General features: G+C 43.0%; 1 protein-coding gene across 2 annotated transcripts in view; it reads left to right on the forward strand.

Moving 5' to 3' along the window:
* SAMD4A (sterile alpha motif domain containing 4A) overlaps nt 1-24,001 on the forward strand; it is a 153,814-nt gene that overhangs the window by 115,390 nt on the left and 14,423 nt on the right. For both annotated transcript variants that reach the window (XM_081933897.1, XM_081933896.1), the window contains exons 7-11: nt 7,535-7,823; nt 11,674-11,759; nt 15,262-15,380; nt 16,090-16,291; nt 20,797-20,923. In XM_081933897.1, the coding sequence (XP_081790023.1) occupies nt 7,535-7,823; nt 11,674-11,759; nt 15,262-15,380; nt 16,090-16,291; nt 20,797-20,923 (823 nt within the window). The remainder of the gene's footprint in view (nt 1-7,534; nt 7,824-11,673; nt 11,760-15,261; nt 15,381-16,089; nt 16,292-20,796; nt 20,924-24,001) is intronic.

Below are 24,001 nucleotides of genomic sequence, written 5' to 3' on the forward strand. Positions count from 1 at the left end.
CTTTACAGCCCTCTAAGCGGTTTATAGAGTCAGCATATTGCCCCCAACAATCTGGGTCCTCATTTTACCCATCTCGGAAGGATGGAAGGCTGAGTCAACCTTGAGCCAGTGAGGATCAAACTCTTGGCAGCGAGCTGAATTAGCCTGCAATATGGCATTCTAATCACTGTGCCACAACGGCTCCTAAAAGTCATGTGACTTTCTTGCAAATGAATTATGCAAATAAATGCATAATAAATGGACTTATAGAGACATAAAGAGTGTCACAAAGTCTTTCTTAGGCCATTAACTTATACATTGATACAGAAAATCAAAGCCAGTTTTAGGAAATATTTTAAGAGTACCTTCTTAGAAAAAACTGCAAATCTTTCCTACTGAAGGGTTAGATAACAATCAACAACAGCAAGAACTTTCAAGCAATGGAACCTTAAAACTTTATCACCAGGTTATTGAAAATGTTACGGTTTCAGTGTTCTCAGATGAGATTTTTCTAGCTATTGATTTGGCTGCTGGGTAACATGGAAAGCTTTAAAACATTCTAACTGGTCAATTTTTTTATAAAGTAACTTGTCAGAAAATTCAAAGCAAAGATGGAATTTAATGCTGAGGACGCATCATTGAATGAATGCTCCTGTGTGTTCGAATTAAGTATTACAGCAAGACCGCAACTTACAAATGTTCGTTTAGTGGCAGTTTGAATTAATCACAGCCTCAGAAATAATGACGGCCGGTAATGGCATTTCTGATCATTGCAAAACATGGCCTCACTCTCTGGCAGCCATCTAATTACAGTCTCAGGTTTTGGCAACGAGTTTGCACTTATGACCACTTGCCAAGAGCCTTGCGATCATGTGATTACCATTTCTCTGATGACTTCCTTAAAAGGTCACTGGGAAAGTTGGCAGGGAAGCTTGTAAGTTAATTGGCTACCTGCCAATGCTACCTGCCCAGGATAGCAGCTCCTGCCCTCTCATTTCTGGGGTCTGGCTAAAAGAGCTCCCTGCTGAAGGATTTCGCCTTTGTGCCTGTTTGAAGCTTGGCTGAAGAAATCACTTTTTCAACAGGCCTTGTGGGTGGGAATGTTAAGAACTGTTCCTTTTTGTATTCTAAAGTCTAATGAAGGTGAGTTCCATTTCTCTCAGGGACTTTGTTTTTATTGTATCAGTTCTAGGCTGCATCAACAGAGGGATAGAATCAAGAGCACGTGAAGTGTTAATACCACTTTATAATGCCTTGGTAAGGCCACACTTGGAATACTGCATTCAGTTCTGGTCGACACGATGTAAAAAAGATGTGGAGACTCTAGAAAGAGTGCAGAGAAGAGCATCAAAGATGATTAGGGGACTGGAGACTAAAACGTATGAAGAACGGTTGCAGGAACTGGGTATGTTTAGCTTAAGAGAAAGAAGGACTAGGGGAGACATGATAGCAGTGTTCCAATATCTCAGGGGTTGCCACAAAGAAGAGGGAGTCAAGCTATTCTCCAAGGCACCTGAGGGTAGAACAAGAAGCAATGGGTGGAAACTAATCAAGGAGAGAAGCAACTTAGAACTGAGGGGAAATTTCCTGACAGTTAGAACAATTACCGTGTTTCCCCGAAAATACGCCAGGGGCTTATATTTTTTTGACCCACGAAATATGGCCTTGGGCTTATTAAAGGGGAGGGCTTATTATTTTTGGGTTGCCGGGCGGCTGCTCCCTTGTGACTGGGTTCCCGAAGAGCCGGGCACAGCCTCAGGGTCGAATGGCTGTGTTGCGCTGTCGCAGCAGCAACGCAGCAGCCATGAGGTGACCAAGCTTATGAGCAGCCGCCCGGCAACCCCCCTTTCCAGCCGGGTACAGCGCCGCTGACCGACCTAGCAGTACCCAGAAGGCACCAAGCAACGCGAGCGCCTGTTCGCCGCCCTCCGCGTCCCGTGGCTCGGTGCCTTCGGAATGCCCCTAGGTGAGTGAATGGGGCTCTGCATGGCTGGAGGGGAGTTCGCAGCGGCTTTTCCTCTCCCCGCTCGCGCGAAGGGCATCTGCGCTGCTGGCGCCGTCCGCCGCTTGGTTTTTTTTTTCAAAGCACGGAGGATGGATGCCGCTCTGGAAGTACGCTCTATGGTTGTACAATCTGCAGCCCACAACCATAGAGCGTACTTCCAGAGCGGCATCCATCCTCCATGCTTTGAAAAAAAAAACCAAGCGGCGGACGGCGCCAGCAGCGCAGATGCCCTTCGCGTGAGCGGGGAGAGGAAAAGCCGCTGCGAACTCCCCTCCAGCCATGCAGAGCCCCATTCACTCACCTAGGGGCATTCCGAAGGCACCGAGCCACGGGACGCGGAGGGCGGCGAACAGGCGCTCGCGTTGCTTGGTGCCTTCCGGGTACTGCTAGGTCAGTCAGCGGCGCTGTACCCGGCTGGAAAGGGGGGTTGCCGGGCGGCTGCTCATAAGCTTGGTCACCTCATGGCTGCTGCGTTGCTGCTGCGACAGCGCAACACAGCCATTCGACCCTGAGGCTGTGCCCGGCTCTTCGGGAGCCCGCTCGCAAGAGAGCAGCTGCCCAGCAACCCCCCCTTCTTCAGCTGGGCATAGCGCCGCTGACTGACCTAGCGGTACCCCGAAAGCACCAAGCAACGCAAGCGCCTTTGCCCCCACCTCATTCCCGTGGCTTGGTGCCTTCGGGATACCGCTAGGTCGGCGAGCGGTGCTCTGCCTGGTCGGAGGGGGGGGATTGTCCAGAGGGTTTATTTTCGAGGGTGGGCTTATATTTTTGCGCACGCGAAAAATGTCGCAAGGGTTTAGTTTCAGGACATGGTGTATTTTCGGGGAAACACGGTAATCATTGGAACAGCTTGCCTCCAGAAGTTGTGAATGCCCCAACACTGGAAGTCTTTAAGAAGATGTTGGATAGCTATTTGTCTGAAACGGTATAGGTTTTCCTGCCTAGGCAGGGGGTTGGACTAGAAGACCTCCAAGGTCCCTTCCAACTCTACTATTGTATTGTATTGTATTGGTATTTTAAACTATACAGTTTAACCTTATTTGTGTGAACAAAGTAAGCAAGCTGTTCAGACTGGAGGGATATATAAGCCCTGTAACTAAGCTAACAGAAAAATCAATAAAGTGGCCCTACTTTGTTCCAGCATGCGAGCACTCAATTTGGAAAGGACAGGACTTGCTCGCCATTATACATTTTCATGTTGTCCAACCCCTCTCTGTCTGTATTCATGAGCAGGGTCATTTAGAAGAGTTCTCATAGAAAAATCATCAAAACCTCATCAGATCTCGTATGGGATTATCAGAAACACACACAATATTGTGTGACATGTTCACAATCTTGCTGGTGTTTCTGCAGCATCTTGAAGAGGGTTTTTTTTAAGCAGTCTTGCATCAGATCTCATGAAGAGTCAGTTTTTTCACACGACATCTTCCATCTTTTGACATATTATGTGGATATGCAGCAGGAGCATCACTTTGCACCATTGAAGCCGTGTTCCTATTTCTGATCTAAAATCCCTTTAGATGTCACACTGTTTAGTCACTTTATAAGTAAGCATTATGGATCCAGTTGAATATTCACATCTATGGGACTCATGAAAAACAGTGAAGAATAAATGGAACTGTGTGAACAGTGCAATATTGTAGGTTACGGAAGTGTTTTAGAGCTGTTGGTAAGAAACAGAAGTTTGCTTGCTAAGGGAAAGTTAGCTATAACAGTGGCTTCTTTGAAGTATTTTTGTTTCTTTCAACATTTAGACTGGGAGATTAATATTATTAAATTAAATACCGTATTTTTCGGAGTATAAGACGCATCGGAGTATAAGACACACCAAGGTTTTGAAGAGGCAAATTTTAAAAACATTTTTTTGCACTCTCCAACTCCCAAAAACTGCCCGTTTTTCATGAAAACGGGCCCACTTTTTTCCCAAACAAAGGCATGAATAGCCCTTAAGAGGCTTGCAGAGTGCTCCTGGGGGGTGCCCCCCCCAAAAAGAGCAAAAAATAGCCCATTTTTCACAAAACATGGGCCTGTTTTTTATCAAAAAAATTGCATGCATAACCTTTAGGAGGCTTACAGAGTACTGCTGGGGGCTGGGGGGGGAATTGAGCAAAAAACAGCCCATTTTTCACTTATTTCTGCCCTCCCCAGCCCCCAGGAGCTCTCTGAAAGCCTCCTAAAAGCTATGCATGGCCATTTTGGTGAAGGCGGGCAAGGTTTCGGGAGGCAAAAAATGCTGTACTCCGTGTATAAGACGCATCAAGATATTCAGCCTCTTTTTTGAGGGAAAAAGGTGTGTCTTATACTCTGAAAAATACGGTAATTTTATTTTGCTAACTTTGATACTGAAATGAAATTTTCATATCCAAGGAGTAAGCTTTGAATACAGAAACAGAAAACAGGAAAAATTGATCACCTGTTTACATGGAAGCTCGCCTTGTTGGAAACAGGATGTTAATGTAGATGGCACCAGGCTGGCAGGAATATCTTTGATCTTATACTCTTAGGGGAGGTCCAATGTCATGGTTTCTCCCAGTAGAGGCTGGGAACTATATTTGTACGAAGTTCATAAGTTCCTTCAACCTTCCTAACAAAAATGATTAATAAATTCTAGATTGCAATTCAGTATATAAATATGTTGCAATTATTTCTAATTGAACATTAGGACAATCTTTTAAGTGAGAGTAAGGATCACATACAAATTATTGATGGAAACCATGAGCTCCTTTTCACTGTATATGCTGAAACAGAGACTAGAGAGCCATCTGTTAGGAGTGAGTTAATTTACATTGATTTTCATCAATCCTCCTATCAATTTATTCTAGATTGGCTAAAAAAGAGGGAATGATATGGAGGAGCAAGGATTTTAATCCAGATTTCATAAAATAAGGATTTGAACCCAGATTTCACAGAATCAGGGCAGCGTGTTTGTTACAGTTTTGGCTTAGATGAGTGTGTAAACTCAGTGGTTGTTATTTATGAACAAATAAATACAAATACAATAACAGAGTTGGAAGGGACCTTGGAGATCTTCTAGTCCAACCCCCTGCCTAGGCAGGAAACCCTATACCGTTTCAGACAAATGGCTATCCAACATCTTCTTAATGACTTCCAGTGTTGGGGCATTCACAGCTTCTGGACGCAAGCTGTTCCACTGATTAATTGTTCTAACTATCAGGAAATTTCTCCTCAGTTCTAAGTTGCTTCTCTCCTTGATTAGTTTCCACCCATTGCTTCTTGTTCTACCCTCAGGTGCCTTGGAGAATAGCTTGACTCCCTCTTCTTTGTGGCAGCCCCTGAGATATTGGAACACTGCTATCATGTCTCCCCTAGTCCTTCTTTTCATTAAACTAGACATACCCAGTTCCTGCAACTGTTTTAGTCTCCAGTCCCCTAATCATCTTTGTTGCTCTTCTCTGCACTCTTTCTAGAATCTCCACATCTTTTCTACATCGTGGCGACCAAAACTGAATGTTGTATTCCAAGTGTGGCCTTACCAAGACATTATAAAGTGATATTAACACTTCACGTGATCTTGATTCTATCCCACTGTTGATGCAGCCTAGAACTGTGTTGGCTTTTTTGGCAGCTGCTGCACACTGCTGGCTCATATTTAAATGGTTGTCCACTAGGACTCCAAGATCCCTCTCACAGTTACTACTATTGAGCAAGGTACCACCTATACTGTACCTGTGCATTTCGTTTTTGTTGCTTAAATGTAGAACCTTACTCTTTTCACCATTTTATTAGATAGTGCCCAATGTTCAAGTTTGTCAAGATCCTTCTGTATGTTAAGCCTGTCTTCTGGAGTGTTGGCTATTCCTGCCAGCTTAGTGTCATCTGCAAATTTGATGAGTTCCCCATTTATTTCCTTATCCAAATCATGGATGAAGATGTTGAAGAGTACTGGGCCTAAAACAGAGCCTTCGGGTACTCCACTGAACACTTCCCTCCATGTAGATGCAGTTCCATTGAGGACTACACGTTGAGTGCGGTTGGTCAGCCAGTTATGAATCCATCTGGTGGTGATGCTGTCTAACCCACATTTTTTTATTTTATCTAGTAGGTTATGGTCTACCTTATCAAATGCCTTACTGAAGTCCAAGTAAACTATATCGACGGCATTCCTCTAGTCCACTAATTTTGTCACTTTGTCAAAGAATGCAATAAGATTAGTCTCGCATGATCTGTTTTTGATAAACCCATGTTGGCTTTTGGCTATTATTTTGTATACTTCTAGGTGTTCACTAATTCATTGCTTGATTATCTTTTCCAGAATCTTTCCTGGTATTGAGGTCAGGCTGATAGGTCTGTAGTTTCCTGGATCTGTTTTTTTCCCTTTTTGAAGATGGGAACCACATCAGTTCTTTTCCAGTCCTCTGGTAGTTCCCCGGTGCTCCAGGATCTCTGAAAGATATAATTCAGTGGTTCTGAGATCTCGTCTGCCAGTTCCTTCAGAACCCTGGGGTGTAATCCATCCGGTCCTGGTGATTTGAATTCTTGTAGGGTAGACAGGTGCTCACTTACCATTTTCTTCCCTATTTCAACTTGTGTTCCTAATCTGATTTTTGTGGTGCTGTTTTTGATAGGTTGGACTGTTATATCCCTTTGTGTAAAGACAGATGCAAAACATGAGTTGAATAGTTCTGCTTTCTCCCTGTTGCTTGTCACCTTCTTGCCACTTTCTTCCAGTAATGGACCAATTATTTCCTTAACTTTTTTCTTGTTTTTAACATATTGAAAGAAGTTTTTTTTGTTATTTTTTACTTTTGTGGCAAGCCTTTCTTCATTGTGAGCCTTAGCTTTCCTCACTTCATTTTTACAGGCTTGGGCTATTTGCTGATATTCTGCCTTAACTAACCGATAACCCAGTGTTACTGAGGTATTTATTTATAGAGGGAAAATGTCTGGACCAAACGTGATTTCTAATGTTGGATTTTCCCCCTTACCAGAGGGAGCCCCCTTGTGGAGTACTGTGAAGCTGTTACCATGGCAACTCCACTGCACTGTACAGTAGAAGCCATTTTATGGCAGTACAGTAGAAGTCATTTTAAGGCACAACTGGCTGAATCTTAGCAGAACACACACCCCGAGGGGTGTTATGTGTGTCTTACCCCAACAGTACTTGTTTCCAGAGAAGAAGTCACCTGTGTATCAAGTTTGGTTGGAATTGCTTGAGGCGTTCCAGAGTTATGCTGGAAGATATACACACACACAGCCATTTTTATATAGAGAAAATATGTATTATTATATAGGGTTTAGCATCAAACCCAACCGATTTTTATTTATTTTACAAACCATGATTAAGCAAGCCATGGTTGGTTGCAATGTATGAACCAAAGCTAAAACAACATTTTTAGTGTCTTATATTCTGCTGACTTGTCAGGTGTTAAGCATTCATTAGGCTTCTTCTTTGGGGTCGTCTTCCTGATTTACCTTATGCAAGTTCCATTGATATTTCATTGATACTTATGCTTGGCTCAAAACTATGATATTTATGCGATGGTTCAGGATTTGGGATGCTCATGGGTGGGTCTCTTTTGCTACCCGCAGGATATCCTAGAAGGAGGCAATCTGCGCCTCCCATTGCAGGAGCTTCACCAAATGATCCTTACCCCAATCAAAGCGTACGCGTCTCGGAACCTGTCAGTAGATGAGCACAGTTCTCATCTCCGTCGACCAACTTCTCTGATTGGCTCAGACAACCCGGGGTCGGATTGCAAGGACTCTGCCTCAGAAGGGATGCAGCACCACACCTTGCCCGGTTGTGAGGGGGAAACTGGAGGTGTCCCTTTGCCAGAAGGGGACATCCCGGGACAGTTTACTAAAGTGATGGGAAAAGGTGAGTTTGCTTTTTTATTCACGGTCCACTTGTGCCTGTTGCAAGGCGTCATTCATTTAGCCAGTCTGGTCCAGGGAATTCTTACTCAATTAACTAATTAATGTATAGGCTGCCTGATCCAAATGACTCTGGGTGGTTTACCTCTAATAACCAAATTATTAAAAGAAAATTACAGCCGACTGGAAGAGCAAAGTGCGAAGAACTGGCACAAAGCAAAACCAAAAAGGTGGATCCACGATCACATTGGCCTTAGCACTGATTCAGAGAACGGAGCAATGAGGTTGAGCAGAAGAGCTCAGCCTGCTTTTCCAGAACCCTGTGCAAGCAGCCAGCCCAGAAGCATCCATCATGGGAAGATCTAAAAACAAGGATGGGTGATTAATTTTTCCAAGGGGCCAAATGTGACTGTCCTGCAGGGCTGCTTTGTGCCTCCCAATGCTATCTGCTCCCAACACTCCCCGTCGCTGCTCCAACAACCCACCAGTCCCCTCCCCTCCACCCCCATTGTCAATGCCACCGGCTGAACTGGAACTACCCAAGGGTTTTCAGCCTTTCAAATGCCCAGGTCTGACCTACAAGATCAATGGGGTACAGTCAATGTTTCCCTTTGGATCCCCCATAGTGAATATGCCTGGTTTTAGCACAGCACGCCGCCCCGAGTCCCTTCGTGGAGAGGGAGCGGCTAACAAGTCTAATAAAATAATAATAATAATAATAATAATAATAATAATAATAATAATAATAATAATAATAATAATAATAATAATAATAATAATAATAATAATAATGTGTCTGAGAACCTCTTCCCATGTTACTCAGGACTGATTTGCTACTGCCTTTTCTGGGATTTTTTTAAAATTATCCTATTTTTTGGAGTATAAGACAGGCCTTTTTCCCTCAAAAAGAGGATGAAAATCTGGGTGTGTCTTACACACTGAATACAGCATTTTTGGCCTCCCGAAACCTCGTCCCCCTTCACAAAAATGGATGGGCAGAGGGCTTGGGGTGCCTGCAAAGTGCTCCTGGGGGCTGGAGAGGGCAAAAACAAGTGAAAAACGGGCCTAAAGATCAGCTTTATGACCCATTCAACTTGAATTAAGTTTATTGTAAATTAAATAAAGCGTTTATGGGGACTTCTTCTGTAAAATGTTATTTGGAACGTAGCATGCTCCATATTAAATCCTTTAACTAAAAAAGTTTCATCTAATAGAATTAGATATTAGATAATTCTCCTTCTCAGATCCATTTAATAACTTTAATATCGTACGTTTAAATATAGGACCCATTTTTCATTTTTGTATTTTGCTTTCTTTATATTGTACCTTCATTCTGTTTGCTTTATCTGCTGTCCAGGTAGTCTTTGACTTACAGCACTTCATTTAGTGACCGTTACAAGTTACAAGGGCACTGAAAAAAGTGACTAATGACCATTTTTCACACTTATGACAGCTGCAGCATCTCCATGGTCATGGGATCCCCCTTTGTGGCCTTCTGACAAGCAAAGTCAATGGAGAAAATCAGATTCACTTAACAACCGTGTTGTTAATTTAACACCTGAAGTGATTCACTTAATAAATGTGGCAAGAAAAGTTGTAAGATGGAGCAAAACTCAATTCACAAATTTCTCACTTAGCAACATAAATTCTGGGCTCAATTGTGGTTGTAAGTCAAGGATTACCTGTATACGAACATTCTTTCACTTTCTCTTTTCCTTTTCTTCCTTGTTCTGTTGTCTCATTCTGTCCCCATTTATCCAAAACGTAATTGATATATACATTTGCTGTGATTTGTATTCTCTACCAATGAAACTGCAGTAAAAATTTCCTACTTTGATCTTCCCACTTTCCTTAGTAGCAGCAGCATTTAATAGAGGCAGCAAAGCATCAGTCCAGAGCATTTGCAACTAAAAGTGACTCCAAATTCAGCTGTGTTTGGAGTTGTTTGGATTCAAAATATCAGTGGCTTGTAGAGTATTTTTTTTTTTTTGCATATAAACAGATCCAGAATCAATTTCTCAGATAGCAGAATCTTCCATAGAATTATAGAATACGTTTGAGTTGGAACAGCCTTTCAAGTTAAGGTCGTGCCATCCACTGTGCAGGGATCTATTAAACCAGGGGTGTCAAACTGAAGGCCCGTGGGCTGAATCTGGCCCACAGGGTGCTTAGATCTGGCCAGTGGGTCACCCTCGAAACAGCAAAGGACTGGCCCGCGGTGCCTCTACCACTGGAAACGGAACATGGGAGGACCGCACTTGGCTGCCCGGAGCTCCGTTTCTGTTGGCAGAAGGCTAGTGTCAGCCTCTGTATCAACAAACTAAAAGCAAAACAAAACAAAAGGAGAAATGTTTCCCCTTTTGCATTTGAGCATCCAAGAAGGGACAGGAAAGGGAAACCTGAAAAGACAAAGAGGGTAATAGAGCAAGGAAGGAAAGAGGGGAAGGAAGAAGAAATGAGAATGAAGAGGAGAGGGAGGAAAATCCTGCCTTAACACTTGGCCACACAGGGGTGTCACAAGTGACGTCAAACTGGCCACGCCCACCCCAGGCCCCTGAGGTCAAACACAACCCTGATGCGTCCCTCAATGAAATCCAGTTTGACACCCTTGTCTTTCATTCCTGGTCAGTTTGCTCAATTGCTTTGCTGTCTGGGAGTGTTCGAACTTGTAGCTGTTTAGTCTAGTGATTAAGGTACCAAGCTAGAAACCAGGAGTCACTGAGTTCTAATCTCACTTTAGGCATGAAAGCTCAATGACCACGAACTAGTCACTTTCTCTCATCCCAGCTCACCTCACTGGGTTGTTGTGGAAAAATAAGCTAAGGAAGGAGAATTAGATGTAGCAATAGCACTTAGTCTTACATACAACTTCATAGTGCTCTCTTTAAGCCAGGGGCGTCCAAACTTGGGAACTTTAAGACTTGTGGACTTCAACTCCCAGAATTCCCCAGCCAGCCATGCTGGCTGGGGAATTTTGGGAGTTGAAGTCCACAAGTCTTAAAGTTCCCAAGTTTGGACACCCCTGCTTTAAACAGTTTACAGAGTCAGCACATTGCCCCCAACAATCTGAGTCCTCATTTTACCGAACTCGGAATGATGGAAGGCTGAGTCAACCTTGAGCCGATCAGGATTGAACTCCCGGCGGTGGGCAGCGTTAGCCTGTAATGCTGTATTTTAACCACTGCACCACCACAACTCTTCAGTTACCATAATCACCACAGCGCCACAGTTCCCCACCTTCAGTTATTTATAAAAATAATAAGAGGATATAAATAAATAAAGTAAATAAATAAATAACTCATCTCAAGGGTACAGTATTATGGCAGGCTAATCTAGATATCAAGGTTTGCTCTCTATGAATCCAATATGATTCAGTATGTGTATTTTATTTATTTCATTTTATTTATTATACTATTTTATTGTAATAATAAAGTAATATAATGAATAACAATAAGATATTGTAAAAATGTATTTGATTGTATTGTGCTCATACCCGCCCCCTGGTGGCAGTGATTGGGTTACTTTTTTCCATGCCTGTCCTAAAGTCCTTCACATGGCTTTACAATACTGGAGCTGGGGAAGCAACAGCTTCCGTTTTATAAATAAATCTACATGGAATAATTCCAAGTTGACACCACAGTAACAGAAAGCAAAGGATGGAACAAAACCGAAAAAGACATGAATGGAATCCATAGCTGTTTCCCATTGATGGTAATTCTTTTCAGGTCACCTCAGTGAGGGCAGTTTGAGTTCATTCTTCAAGAGATTTAAAACAATTGCAAAATTCTCATTGCATTTAGAGTTATGTGGTGGTGGTGGTGGTGATGGTTGATGATGATGTTGTTATTTTACAGTTTGTACCCAGCTCCTTGTCTCCAGACCTGATGAGGAGAATATAAGCTCCTATTTACAACTCATAGACAAATGCCTAATTCATGAGGTGAGTAATTTTAGGGAGCTGAGGGAAGGGAGGGAGGTTGGCAAACTCTTGTTCTCTTCCCATTTCTTGATTTGCTGGACTTCCTAGATATGCAAATATGACCATTTGAGCACTAATATTGACATGGTTTAGGAATTAGTATCTCAGCTCTAGGTAAAGATCAGTTCCTGCCCAGCCGGGTAATTTTGGAAAGATTCTAATACAAATCAATCAAAACCCATTGCTAGTTATTGTAAATACAGTATTAAATGAGGCACTCATAATTAAGTGGAATAAATGATTTCTAAGGACCCCTTTTGATTCTTTGATTCTCTGTTAATAAAATGATGCTAGAAAGCTTCTGCTTTACAATAAACAGACTGATGAAAGAAACACTTCTGAGTATAATTGCTATTAATTTGCTATTACAATTAGCAAACATTTTCCTGACATGGTTCTAAATACTTCTGAGTTTTTCCCCCCCTTGGTTGATAATGATCTTGCATAGGTCAAATGTTGTTGCCCTGTTCTTTGACTGTGGTCACTTTTGGGCTGCAATTGTGCGCTGCAATTTTCCTTGTCCAATTTTGGCATTCCTGAACTACACATAGCTTACTGTAACCGTCTTCTGGCTTCCAGAAAACCCCAAAGCTTTGTCCAGACTTTTGATGTTTTATATTTATCAAGTAACGGTTAGCATTTTTAGCCAGCTTTTCTATGGCATCTGGCATTGAAGAGAGATTCCATAACATCTGGAGTACTATAAACCAAATGGCCAGTTGACTGGTCAACCTTAGCCACCTATCATCATCTCACCTCATTTCACTTTTTTAAAGAGCAAATGGATCATATTAGATTTTTTGCTGTCATCCTTGCCCAGGCTTACGATTTAAATATAGTTAAAGCTGACTATTAAGGGAACTCATTAGTTTCAGTCCAATCTCTCATGAAGTGCTACTTTCATTCTCCCCACAAATGTTTACCAATCTGGTGCAGTCTGACCAAACCTGTCTTTTTACGATGGTGTAATAATATTTATTCCACTTGACCCTTTCCTAGCCCCAGGAAAGCAAACAAAGCTACTGTTTGTTTAACCACAATTTCTTAATTAAACCTAATAAAGATGCAGAAGCAAATAAGTTCAACAAAGATAATCAAAAGAATTAGATTCTAAGTCTTATGAAGATAGATTGAAGGGGCTGGAGATGTTTAGCCTCCAGAAGGGATGATTGGCTGAGAGAGATGATAGCACTCTTCAAGTAACTGAAATTACAGAACAAGTAGTAGAAGAAAGCAAAGGTTTACTATCTGTTGTTCCAAAATGGAAGAGATGGAATAATGGTAAGTTACAAGAAGACAGATTCCAGTTGATTATTAGGAAGATTTTTTTAATAATAGGAACAATTCAATCTGAAATGGACTGAACATCCAAACAAGATGCGCTTCTTGTGGTTGAAGAGTGAAATTCCAGTGTTGGAAGTAGAAGGGAAATATATATAGTTGACACAGACATAAAAGAGAACAGCTTAGTGGTTCCTGCCAATCCAATTATTTCTTGATTTCTAACCCAGTCTTCAAAGAACATGGATATGGGCAATACATGGAATATACAGAAATTAAAATGTTTATATGATTAATACATATAAAGTAGGTGGAAGAGATCATTCACAATAGTAGTGGATCATGAATTGCTCATATGTAAGTTCAAGCTTAAATAGAAAATCAGTCAGTTTCTGGGATATATCTTGAGCTTATACCCACAGTTTTCAAGGAGAACATTGGGTATTGCTTTGAAGTTTTGAACCATTTATAGGGAATCAGAGAAACTGTGGTATAAAATCAAAGACATTCTTAAAGATAAATGTGAACAGAAAATGCCAAAGACCAAAAAAACAGACGAAAGCAAGCTGCATGTCAGAACAAACAGTGGAAATTGCCAAGAAGAGAAGCCAGAGCCAAGAAAGAAAAAAATTGTAAGAAGGAACATTGAAAAGTATTTCAGAGAGCTATTAAAAAGACAAGAAACAGTGTTGCAGGGAAATCTGGAAAGACATCAAAGATGAAAACAGACACAAACAAATAAGATCCAAAAGATCTCCAAATTTAGAAAGAGGTTCCAACTTTGCACTGATTTGCTAAAAGACCCCAATGGACAAATAGTAACCGATTTCAAGAACTTCAAACAAAGTTTTGAAGAAGTATGCTGAAATTCTGTACAAGAGAATTATCAACATCCAAGATTCCTTAGAATGTCATTCCTATTCACAAAAATTTCTAGTACAGTAAGATGAAATTAAATCAGCACCCTGGTCATTACCAAGTCAGAAGGCTAAATAAATTAATAAAATATTTATAGAGATATGGCAAGTAACAGAAGAAGAAGAATCAGTAAAGATTCTAACCAAACTGCATTAGCAGATCTGAACAATAACACAACGGCCAACAGATTTGAAAAGATACCGCAGGAGATTTAACAGTATGTGCAAACTATTCTATAAATGTTTTTGAATGTTGGTATTAAAAGTGGCTTCCGAGAATATCATGGTTAGCTTAGAAAACAAGGGGTCATAGACAAATCCATCTCGAGTATTTGCTTGATCAGGGTCAAGTCATTATAATTTGGACCCATTTTGTGAACACTTGGCTTTCTTGAGAAATCTATAATACTGGGAAAGATGAATGGAAAAAGAAAATGACCAGCTGCAAGTAGATGGACTTGACCACAGTGGCAATGGGTGCACTGTTGGAAAAATTTGGGACAAATCAATTTGTGTGGTTGTTAAGGGTGAACACTGACTTGATGGCCCATCCCATCATCTCTCTAGGAATCGATTCATCACTAACATCTTATTATTGATTGGTTAACAATAAGAGGTTAGTGGTGAGCTAGCTCCCAGAGAGATGTTGCTCAACACCAGTGTCGTGTCGAACTGGGACTAGACAGCCATCTGTTGGGAATACTTGAATATGGTTATGGCTCATAATGTGAGACCCGTGTTTCTGAAATGTTGATGCCATGGGAACTCTGAAATATTTGCTGCTATCGAATCCACATTAAAATGGTGCTTAGCAACTTGCATGTGGAAAGAGAAGTAATGGCATTTGAAACTTGGAGAGAGGCTATATTGCAGCCCTTCCATAGAATGACACGAGGATCGCAAGATTAGTCCAATTCACAGCATCAGCCTGTGGGGATTCACCTCAGTGATCCTCAAATGCAGAAATGTCTGTGGCTCAGTTTGTCTTTCTCCAAAGCATAATTAGTTGTACTGAAAAATACAGATTTCAGACTCTTGAGTGTAAAACTTGCTGCTTGAGAACAGTGCTTGCCTCTAACAAGGTACTGTGTTCCCCTCATTAGTGAAATGTTTTTACTAATAAGCCAGTCATCCTAATCATCATGATGATGAAGATCACTCGTGACTTTTTCTTCTAATCATGATTCCATTTTGAATGTTTCCCCCCCCTTTTTTTTTCCCTCCCCTTCCCTCCACCTTCCCATAACTCTCTCTCTCTTGGGCAGGCATTTACTGAGACACAGAAGAAAAGACTGTTGTCATGGAAACAGCAGGTGCAAAAACTATTCAGGTCTTTCCCTCGCAAATCCATCTTAGACCTCTCGGGATACCGGCAACAAAGAACGTAAGATTGGGGCTTCGTCCCGCAGACTCAACTCCTGGGAGTGCCAGCGCTATAGAGAGTTGGCTGTGTTAATGCTGTGGGGTTAGACCTAGAGCAGGGGTGTCCAAACTTGGGAACTTTAAGACTTGTGGACTTCAACTCCCAGAATTCCCAAGTCTTAAAGTTCCCAAGTTTGGACACCCCTGGCCTAGAGGGCCGGTGGGTGGGAGGCACACCCCTTGGATCTGGTGGGGGGGAATCAAGGCTCACCATTGCCCAGAAACAAGCCTAATTCAGCCTAGCAACTTTTACGCTTCCAGTGTGCCTGGAAACTGGTGGGTTGAGCGATTTGTGATCAAGAGACAGGGTAGGAGTTGGAAGAAATCACACATACAAAATTATTAATTTCCAGATTCTCAACAGGAACGTGGCTTTAGTGTGAATTAAATTATTTGCGGTGGTTTGTTTATTTCGGTCATGTCAGCACAAAGCTCTAAAGCAGTTCTGTAATTCCGTGAAGCATTATTGAATTACAGTATTTTAAAGTGAGCTTGCTGCGTCTTTAGTTTTAAGCAAGAGATCTTTGGCTTCAAGGCTCCCTCAAAAAGAGGGAGATTAGGGCCCTTTAACCAATTTATTAATACTTATCATGAGTGAGGTGTCTGTTTGGGGTTTATAATACAGGAGGTGAATTGCATTGAATTGGATTTGTCCGATCTTGTTTTCTCAGCCGAGGTTTTGGCCAGTCAAACTCCTTACCGACAGCTGGATCTGCAGGTGCAGGAATGGGGAGAAGAAACCCACGCCAATTCCAAATTCCCTCTCGAAATCTCCCCACTACACGGCTGGGGCTTTTGGGTCCCAGTGGCCTCCTAGGTGCCAGCCAGCGCAATGGAGCTGCCAATCCCACCATCTTAAAGCAAGGAAGACAGGTGGGCGTCCATCAACTTGTGGGTGATTCCTTAAAGCCATAGAGATAAAATGAGGTAGAAAAGGGTAATGCAAACTAGAAGGAACTACTTCAAAAGTGAGGTGGCTGGATTGTCCCTCCGTGAAAAACCTCCGTACAGATTTGTCCAATGTTGTCATTGGCCCTCTTGGGGTTTTCTGTGACCGAACAGAAGCATTATCTAAATAAATGTTAGGTGAAATTAAATTAACAGGCTTTGCTGCCAGAAGGTGAAGAGATAATCACTAATTTTGATGACTTTAGAAAGTATTTATATAGATATGTGCCAGAGAACTCTGCAAAAAGGCATCTAACTACCGTATTTTTCAGAGTATGACGCATCTTTTCCCCAAAAAAGGAAGGTGGAAATCTGGGTGCATCTTATACACTGAATACAGCATTTTTGGCCTACTGAAACCCTGCCCCCTTTGCAAAAATGGACATGCAGATTCTTTGGGAGGCTTGCAAAGTGCTTCTGGGGGCTGGGGAGGGGAAAAATGAGCAAAAAATGGGCTATTTTTGCTCGGTGTTGCCCCCCCCCCATCCTCCAGAAGCACTCTACAAGCCTCCCAAAGCCTCTGCATGCCCCCCCCTTTTTTATTTGCAAAAACGGGTGCAGAGGGTTTGGGAGGCCTGCAGAGTGCAAAAACCTTTTTTTTAATGTATCTCTTCAAAATCTTGGTGCGTCTTATACTCCAGTGCGTCTTATCATCTGAATAGTACAGTGTGTTAACTAAACAAATCCCCCCTTTTATAAACATTCATATCAAGATGTAGTACAGGTAATCCTCAACTTACAACCTTTCATTTAATGACTGTTTGAAATTACAGTGTCATAAAAAAAAGGTGTCTTATGCACTTAAGACCATTGGTCACATGATCAAAATCTGGGCTCTTGGAAACGGGAATGTTTTTATGGTGTTTGCAGCATCCCTGGGTCATGTGATTGCCATGTTCCTCCACCTCAGCCCGCAAAGTCAATGGAGAAAAAGTGTCTATGGAGATTCTCAATCACCAAGGTCACGGTTGTCCTAAAGATGCTTTTCTGAAAGGGAAGTGGACTTTCTTGGATGTTTCTTTCTTTGAAAGCATGTCACTTCTCATCCAAGAAGCTTCTTCAGTTCAATTCAGCTTCTTGGATGAGAAGGAAAATGTTTTCAAGGAAAAAAAACAAGGAAGTCAAGATGCCTTTTGGAAGAATACCTCTGGGTCAATGGGAAAAGCTGGATTCTCGTTACAACCATGTGATTACCACTGCATTGATTTGCTTAAGAATTGTGGGGGAAATGTCATAGAATTGGGCACGCCTTACTTAGCAAAGGGAATTCTGGTTCCAATTGGAGTCATAAGCTGAGAACCACCTTTATATCTTGCAAATGCTGAAAGAAACATGCGTCCATCTCATTGCCATGATGCTGTTTTCATTGGAGTATCTGGCAGGCAGTTGTTGAAAACTGATAGTCTTTAATCTAAAACTGTCTTTCCAAAGATGGCACTCTTCAGAAAAAGTGGTTTTTTTTAACTGGTGGAATTCCTAGGGCCCTGATGGCAAACCTATGGCACGCAGGGCCCTCTGTGGGCACATGCACCGTCACCAACTGCTCTTCAACTGCTCTTCTAATTTCCAGCAGCGCACATGGACGCTGGCCAGCTGGTCTTTGGGAGCACCAGAAAATGGCCTGAAAATGGCTCAAAAAACCCCAGCCTAAAAAACAGCCATGCGTGCGCCACCCAGCTGGTCTTTGGGTTTTCGGTGCTCCGGTGCGCACATATGCTTATGCATGCATGTGCATTCTGGTTTGGGCACTCGGTGCCAAAAAGGTTCACCATCACTCTCCTAGGGTCTGTGCGGGAGTCTTGGGCATTATACTATAATCCTTGCACATGTGCATTTGTCCATTGGAGGAAAAGCGGATCTAAAATTACAAGGCCACCTCTACATGTGTATGATTCAGAGTTATCTGTGTTTTTTTCTTTTATGGAAAAGAAAAAGTATTTATCACTCACCTAAAGTTCCTTTGTTACTCTCTTTCCAGTTTCATTGAACACTTACGTTGAATTTTCAGTTTAGCAAACGAAAAATGAAAGAGATTGCACTGGCCAAAATAGTCTGCAGGCATTTCCTGTTTTCGCTGTTTTCAGTGCTGTAAAGAGGTCCTGTAAAGGGGATGAGGGTTGCCGAGGGAGGAAAAATAAAATGCTTTTGAGTGCAGGAGAGAGAGGGGCCGTTAGTGAGGTTCTTAGACTGGCTTGTTCAAAAAGCAAAAGCAGCATTTGGTTGGTTAAACAGAGACTGTATAGGACAAACGCAAGCCATTATGTGACTTATGGTTGCAAGTTTGGTGAATTTGAAGAGTTCTTGTCTTCAAAAAAAAAGGAGGGGAAACAGACCCAGTAAACTACAGATCAATCAGCCCAACACAACAGAGGTGGGTTCGGTTCGGCCGAATAGGTAGTAACACCCACACATCTGAACCGGTTCTATTGGTGCTGTAGGCAGCGCCAACTTGTTTTTTGCTTCTGCGCATGCCTGCAGTACATCCCTGTACAAACTGGCAGTAAAAGAATCCAGAACTCACCCCTGCAACACAGATACCTGGAAAAATACTGGGAAAAAATAACCATTAAAACACAAAACAAGATCCAGTTTGCTTTATGCAGAAACATAGACAAAAACACATCCAACCAGAGACTCTTAAGCCAAAGTCTAGGGAAACAATCAAGGAGAATATAAGTGGAATGGAAGTGATCTAATGTCCCAACTTCCTCTGTCTATTTTTGTCCCAGGCTCAAAAGGTAAAAGAGACGTCTTACTAGAGAATGAAGTCAATGGCCAATGGCAGCAGCACTTGTGGCCCTTCGGTGTGGTCCAACCAGATATCATTGAAATTGTTCATTAGGCAGATATGATCAAATCAATTACAGGTAGTCCTTGATCAATGAGCACAGTTAGGACTAGACTTTCCACTGCTAATCAAGACGGTTGTTAGTGAGTCATGCCCAACTTTTTTGTCATGGTCACTAAATGAATCGCTGCAGTTGTTAAGTGGGTCAGGTAGTCATTAAGTGAGCCTGGCTTCTTCCTTTGATTTGGCTTGTTGGAAACTGCTGTTCCCAGATGGCAAATGGTGATCACATGACCCAGGATCAGGGGTGGGTTCCTGCCAGTTCTAACCTCTTCTATAGAAGAGGTTCCACAAATCTACAGTGCCGTTTAGAACCGGTTCCAGCTCCCTCCCCCCGCCCATTTGCCCATCATCAAGATGAAGAGCGAGAGGAGGAATTCTGGGAGTTGAAGTCCACAAGTCTTAAAGCTGCCAAGTTTGAACACCCCTGGGGGTTTTTTTTCTAAAGGATTAGGGGTGCAAGGGTCTTGTAACTTGACAGCTCTAAGACTTGCATGCTTCAAATGCCAGAGTTTCTGAGCCAACATTTTGGTTGCTAAGCAAGAGCTTTGTTAAGAGAGTTTCACCACATTTTACAAATTGGCCACGCCCACTCAGTCACATGGCTGGTAAGCCATTCCCGCCCGGTCACATGGCCGGCAAGCCACTCCCACCCGGTCACATGGCCGGCAAGCCACTCCCACAAAGCAGGCCACACCTACAGAAGAGGTTCTAAAAAATGTTGAAACCCACCACTGCTGAGGAGGCTGCATCCATAAATATATGACAGTTGTCAAGTGCCCAGATTTTGATTGTGTTATTGTGCCGATGCTGCAACAGTCATTAAGTGTGAGGTAAATTACTTTTTTCAGTGGCGTTGTAATTTCAAACAGCCCTCCAACCTGCTTCAAATTTCAAACCTCTTCTAACCTATTTCAGATGCATTTGCCCATACAGGTAGTAAGTGGTTGTAAGTTGAGTCCTACTGTATGTGCAGATGTATTGCAAGTGGGTTGGAGGAGGTTCCACCGAATTACAGAAGGACGGAAGAGTTCCTGAAATGAACTGTTTTGCTGCCCCCTTTCCAAAAGCAGGGCAATTGTCCCTTTTCTGGTGAAATCTGGCACACTAGCAAATAGGCCTTCTGGTATGCCGTATTTTTCAGAGTATCAGACGCACCAAGATTTTGAAGAGGTCAATTTAAAAAAAGGTTTTGCACTCTGCAGGCCTCCCTTTCGCCTTTAGGAGGCTTGTAGAGTGCTCCTGGGGGCTGGGGGGGAGGCAAAAACGAGCAAACAACGGTCCTTTTTCTCTCGTTTTTGCCCTCCCCAGCCCCCAAGAGCATTTTGCAGGCCTCCCAAACCCTCTGCACATCCATTTTTGTGAAGGAGGCGGGGTATCGGGAGGCCAAAAATGTTGTATTCAGTGTATAAGACGCACACAGATTTTCACCCTCTTTTTTGGGGGGGGGGGGGGAAGTGCGTTTTATACTCCAAAAAATATGGTAATTCTGTAGGGATTATAATGTTGCTAGGGTCCCTTGCCTTTCTGCATTCATGGCTTGCCTTATTTTAACAATGCATGCTCTGTTGTCCCTCCATAGAATCTTTGGTTTGCAAATCCAGGAGGAAGTAACAGTATGCCCAGCCGAAGCCATAGTTCTGTACAGAGGACCCGTTCACTGCCTGTCCACACCTCTCCTCAGACCATGCTTATGTTTCAGCAACCTGGTAAGTCTGACCAGTTTTCTTCTTTCTCTGGGCTCAATCACCTTCTTATTGCCCCACTGAAAGGGTGATGGCCATATGAAAAGTATGGCTTGTTAAGAATTCCTTTGGGAAGACCTTTAAAAGTAGTGATTTGGCAAGGCTAGAAAGGGGTGAACTCTTCCCTCACCCCACCTTTTGTGTCAGATTGAATTAGAAATAAGTAATTTCCCCTTGAGCTGAAAAACATTGAACTCTGGTCTAAGTGTTGTGGTCCGCCGGCGGCCTACGGAGTTAGCAGCAGAGTCAGACAGTGAGGAGGTTGGGGAGGAACGTGGCCTGATCCTGGAAGGCTTGGACGAGGGCTTTGCCAGGGCCATCTGGGTTATGTGCTGCCTCCGGAGCCTCCAGAGACAGACAGCAGCGAGGCAGAGGAACAGGCTCCCCGTGTTCCCAGTGCGCCCATGCGCAGAGCTGCCAGAAGGCAAGAACAGTTAAGACTGTTCTTAACTGTTTTTCTTAACAGGGACAACTAGGGAGTAAGGTTTGGATTTGCCCCTCCCATAGGACATAATAAAGGAGCAAAGGCACGTGAGCCTTTGCAGGAAGCAACTTGGTTCATGCTGGTCAGTTTACATTCTGAAGCTCCGTTCTGACTCATTGCTCCTTGTGGCCTTGCCAAGCTAATTGCCAAATAAGTCTGTCAAAGAAGATAAAGATGGATGCTTATCAGCTTTATCCCTAAGGTCTTTGGCATCCTACTGTAGGACTCGTTTGGGACTCATTACGGTCTGTGAATGAACATAATTCACAGCCTTTGAAATAAAAAGAGGGTTTTTGGGGACTAAGCTTGTGCTTTTTACTGTATCAGGAAGCCTAGGTCACAACACTAATAATCATCTGTCATGATTTGAATAGCAGTTATTTTTAGCATAGTGCAGGAAAATTACGTTGAGGGTTTTTTGGTACCAGCTCCTATTTACTTTGATGAAACAAAATGTCATTGGATTTATTACAGAGAATTTGCACATTTTGATGAAACACCAACTATGGTGTTCTTGAACTTGGTTATGAGAAAGTCAACAAATAGGAGCCATCCCACTGGATTCCCATTTTTCTTCTCTTTTAAACCCTCTAGGAAAACTTCATGAGGGAACTCCTTCCATGGGTCTTTAGAAAGACTGGGAAATGTGGGCAGTGAGGGAGACCTTGAAATGGTAGCAAGAGGAATAATAGAAAATAACACCCGCAATAACATTACTGTCCCTTCCAAAATTCAGCAAAACACTATCTGGAGAAATTCAAAAGAAATTCTCAAGCACCTTGAAAATAAGATAGAAAAACAGAAGCCTAATTCATGGGAAAAGAAACCTCAGAAATTACAATAGAGTACATAAGTCCTGACTTATGACCGCAATTGAGCCCAAAATTTACATTGCTAAGAGAGGCAGTTGTTAAGTGAGTTTTGCTTCATTTTGCAACCTTTCTTGCCACAGTTGTTAAGTGAATCACTGCAATTGTTAAGTAACACAGTTGTAAATTGAATCTGGATTCCCAATTAACTTTGCTTGTCAGAAAATCACACAAGGTGATCACATGACCCTGGGACTCTGCAGCCGTCGTAAATGCATGCCAATTGCATCTAAATTTTTATCCTATGACCATGGGCTGCTGCAAAGTGTGAAAATGGTCATACGTCACTTTTTTCAGTGCAATTGTAACTTCAAGCAGTTACTAAACAAATGATTGTAAATCAAGGACTACATGTACAGATTCTGGCACAGCATTAGTTATTAATATTTATTATTTTATTTTCTCGTGTTTAATGTTTTATCAGTTTATTTGGTTGTAACCCACCTAGAATCACCTCTAGGTGAGATGGAATAAATTCATTATTTTCCGGTAGACTCGAGGGAGGGGCGACTCATGGGATATTCTCACAGCCTGATTGCTCCAAAGACTGAGGGAAATCCTTTTAGCATCCTCTTTTCCCTGTTGGCTCCCAGTTCCTCTCAGTCTTTTGGTCCAAGCACTGTGGGGTTTTTTTGGTTCCCAGAGAGAGTGAGTTTGATTCAACCATTGGCAATTCTAAATTCAAACCTTTCTGAGCTGCTTCTTGCAGGGACAGGGGTCCTCCATCCCGCAGCAAGCCGGGGGAAGGCTAATTGGCTTCTCACCTTTTTCCCCGAGTAAATTAGGAGTTCGAACAGATCCCTGGCACAGCGGGGGTGTTGGGCTCTGTTTCTGCAGCTCCGCGGGAAGGGCTGCCAGCCGGAGACGCCAATCGGGCAGCGGACAATTCAATTAACTTCAGAAACCGTGCCTGGGCGAACCAGCCACAGCAAGCTATTTCAAGCCACAGCTAAAGAAAGGAAGGTCTGTTGAGTGCGTGGAAACCTCCGGCGGCCATTTTGGAAGCCTGTGAGTGGAAGCAGCCATTTTAAGAGCGCGCACGTGGAGGCAGCCTTTTCTGGCTCTGTTCCCTGGACTTGCAACATGGCCAGATTCGGGCCGGCAAGTTCCGATCCGGGCAGCCCGCTAGTATTCCCGCAAGGCCCTTACACCGGATGGTAAACCTGGGAGATAACTCCTGAGACACATGAGTGGCACCGATGACAGAAAGCAGGCAGATCACTTCACAGATCCTGGGGAGGGCTCAGCTGGTGGCTGAGGAAGGAGAGATAGTTGAGCCCAGAACAAGGGCAGCAGCTGCGAGGCCCTCAGCAGCCCAATGCCCTTCCAGGGCAACCCAGAAAGATGAAAGCCGGCATCAGAGGGCCCTGGAGAAGAGGATCGCTAGGGCGGAACAGCAAGCCCAGACTAATAAGCCCTCTTCTCCTGGCAGATCCAGATCGCACCTAAGGCCTGAATCTCATCAATCGGCCTCTCCCCCCCAGGAGGGTTTAGTCCTTCCTCCCCCTGTATCTCCCCCGCAGGGGTACACAGACAAACCGGCCTAAAGATTTCTCTGTCCCCTCCTATCTTGCCTCAACAGCCCGAGGAGGTGGTCAGGGATCCTTTGGAGGGTTCATCCCAGGATTTCCTTCCCCACTATGCCTTAGCTCCGTGGGGTTCTGCTCCAGCCCAATCGGAAGTCGGAAC

Source organism: Natrix helvetica (genome assembly GCF_964273705.1).
Source record: "Natrix helvetica genome assembly, chromosome: 1".
Taxonomy (NCBI): domain Eukaryota; kingdom Metazoa; phylum Chordata; class Lepidosauria; order Squamata; family Natricidae; genus Natrix; species Natrix helvetica.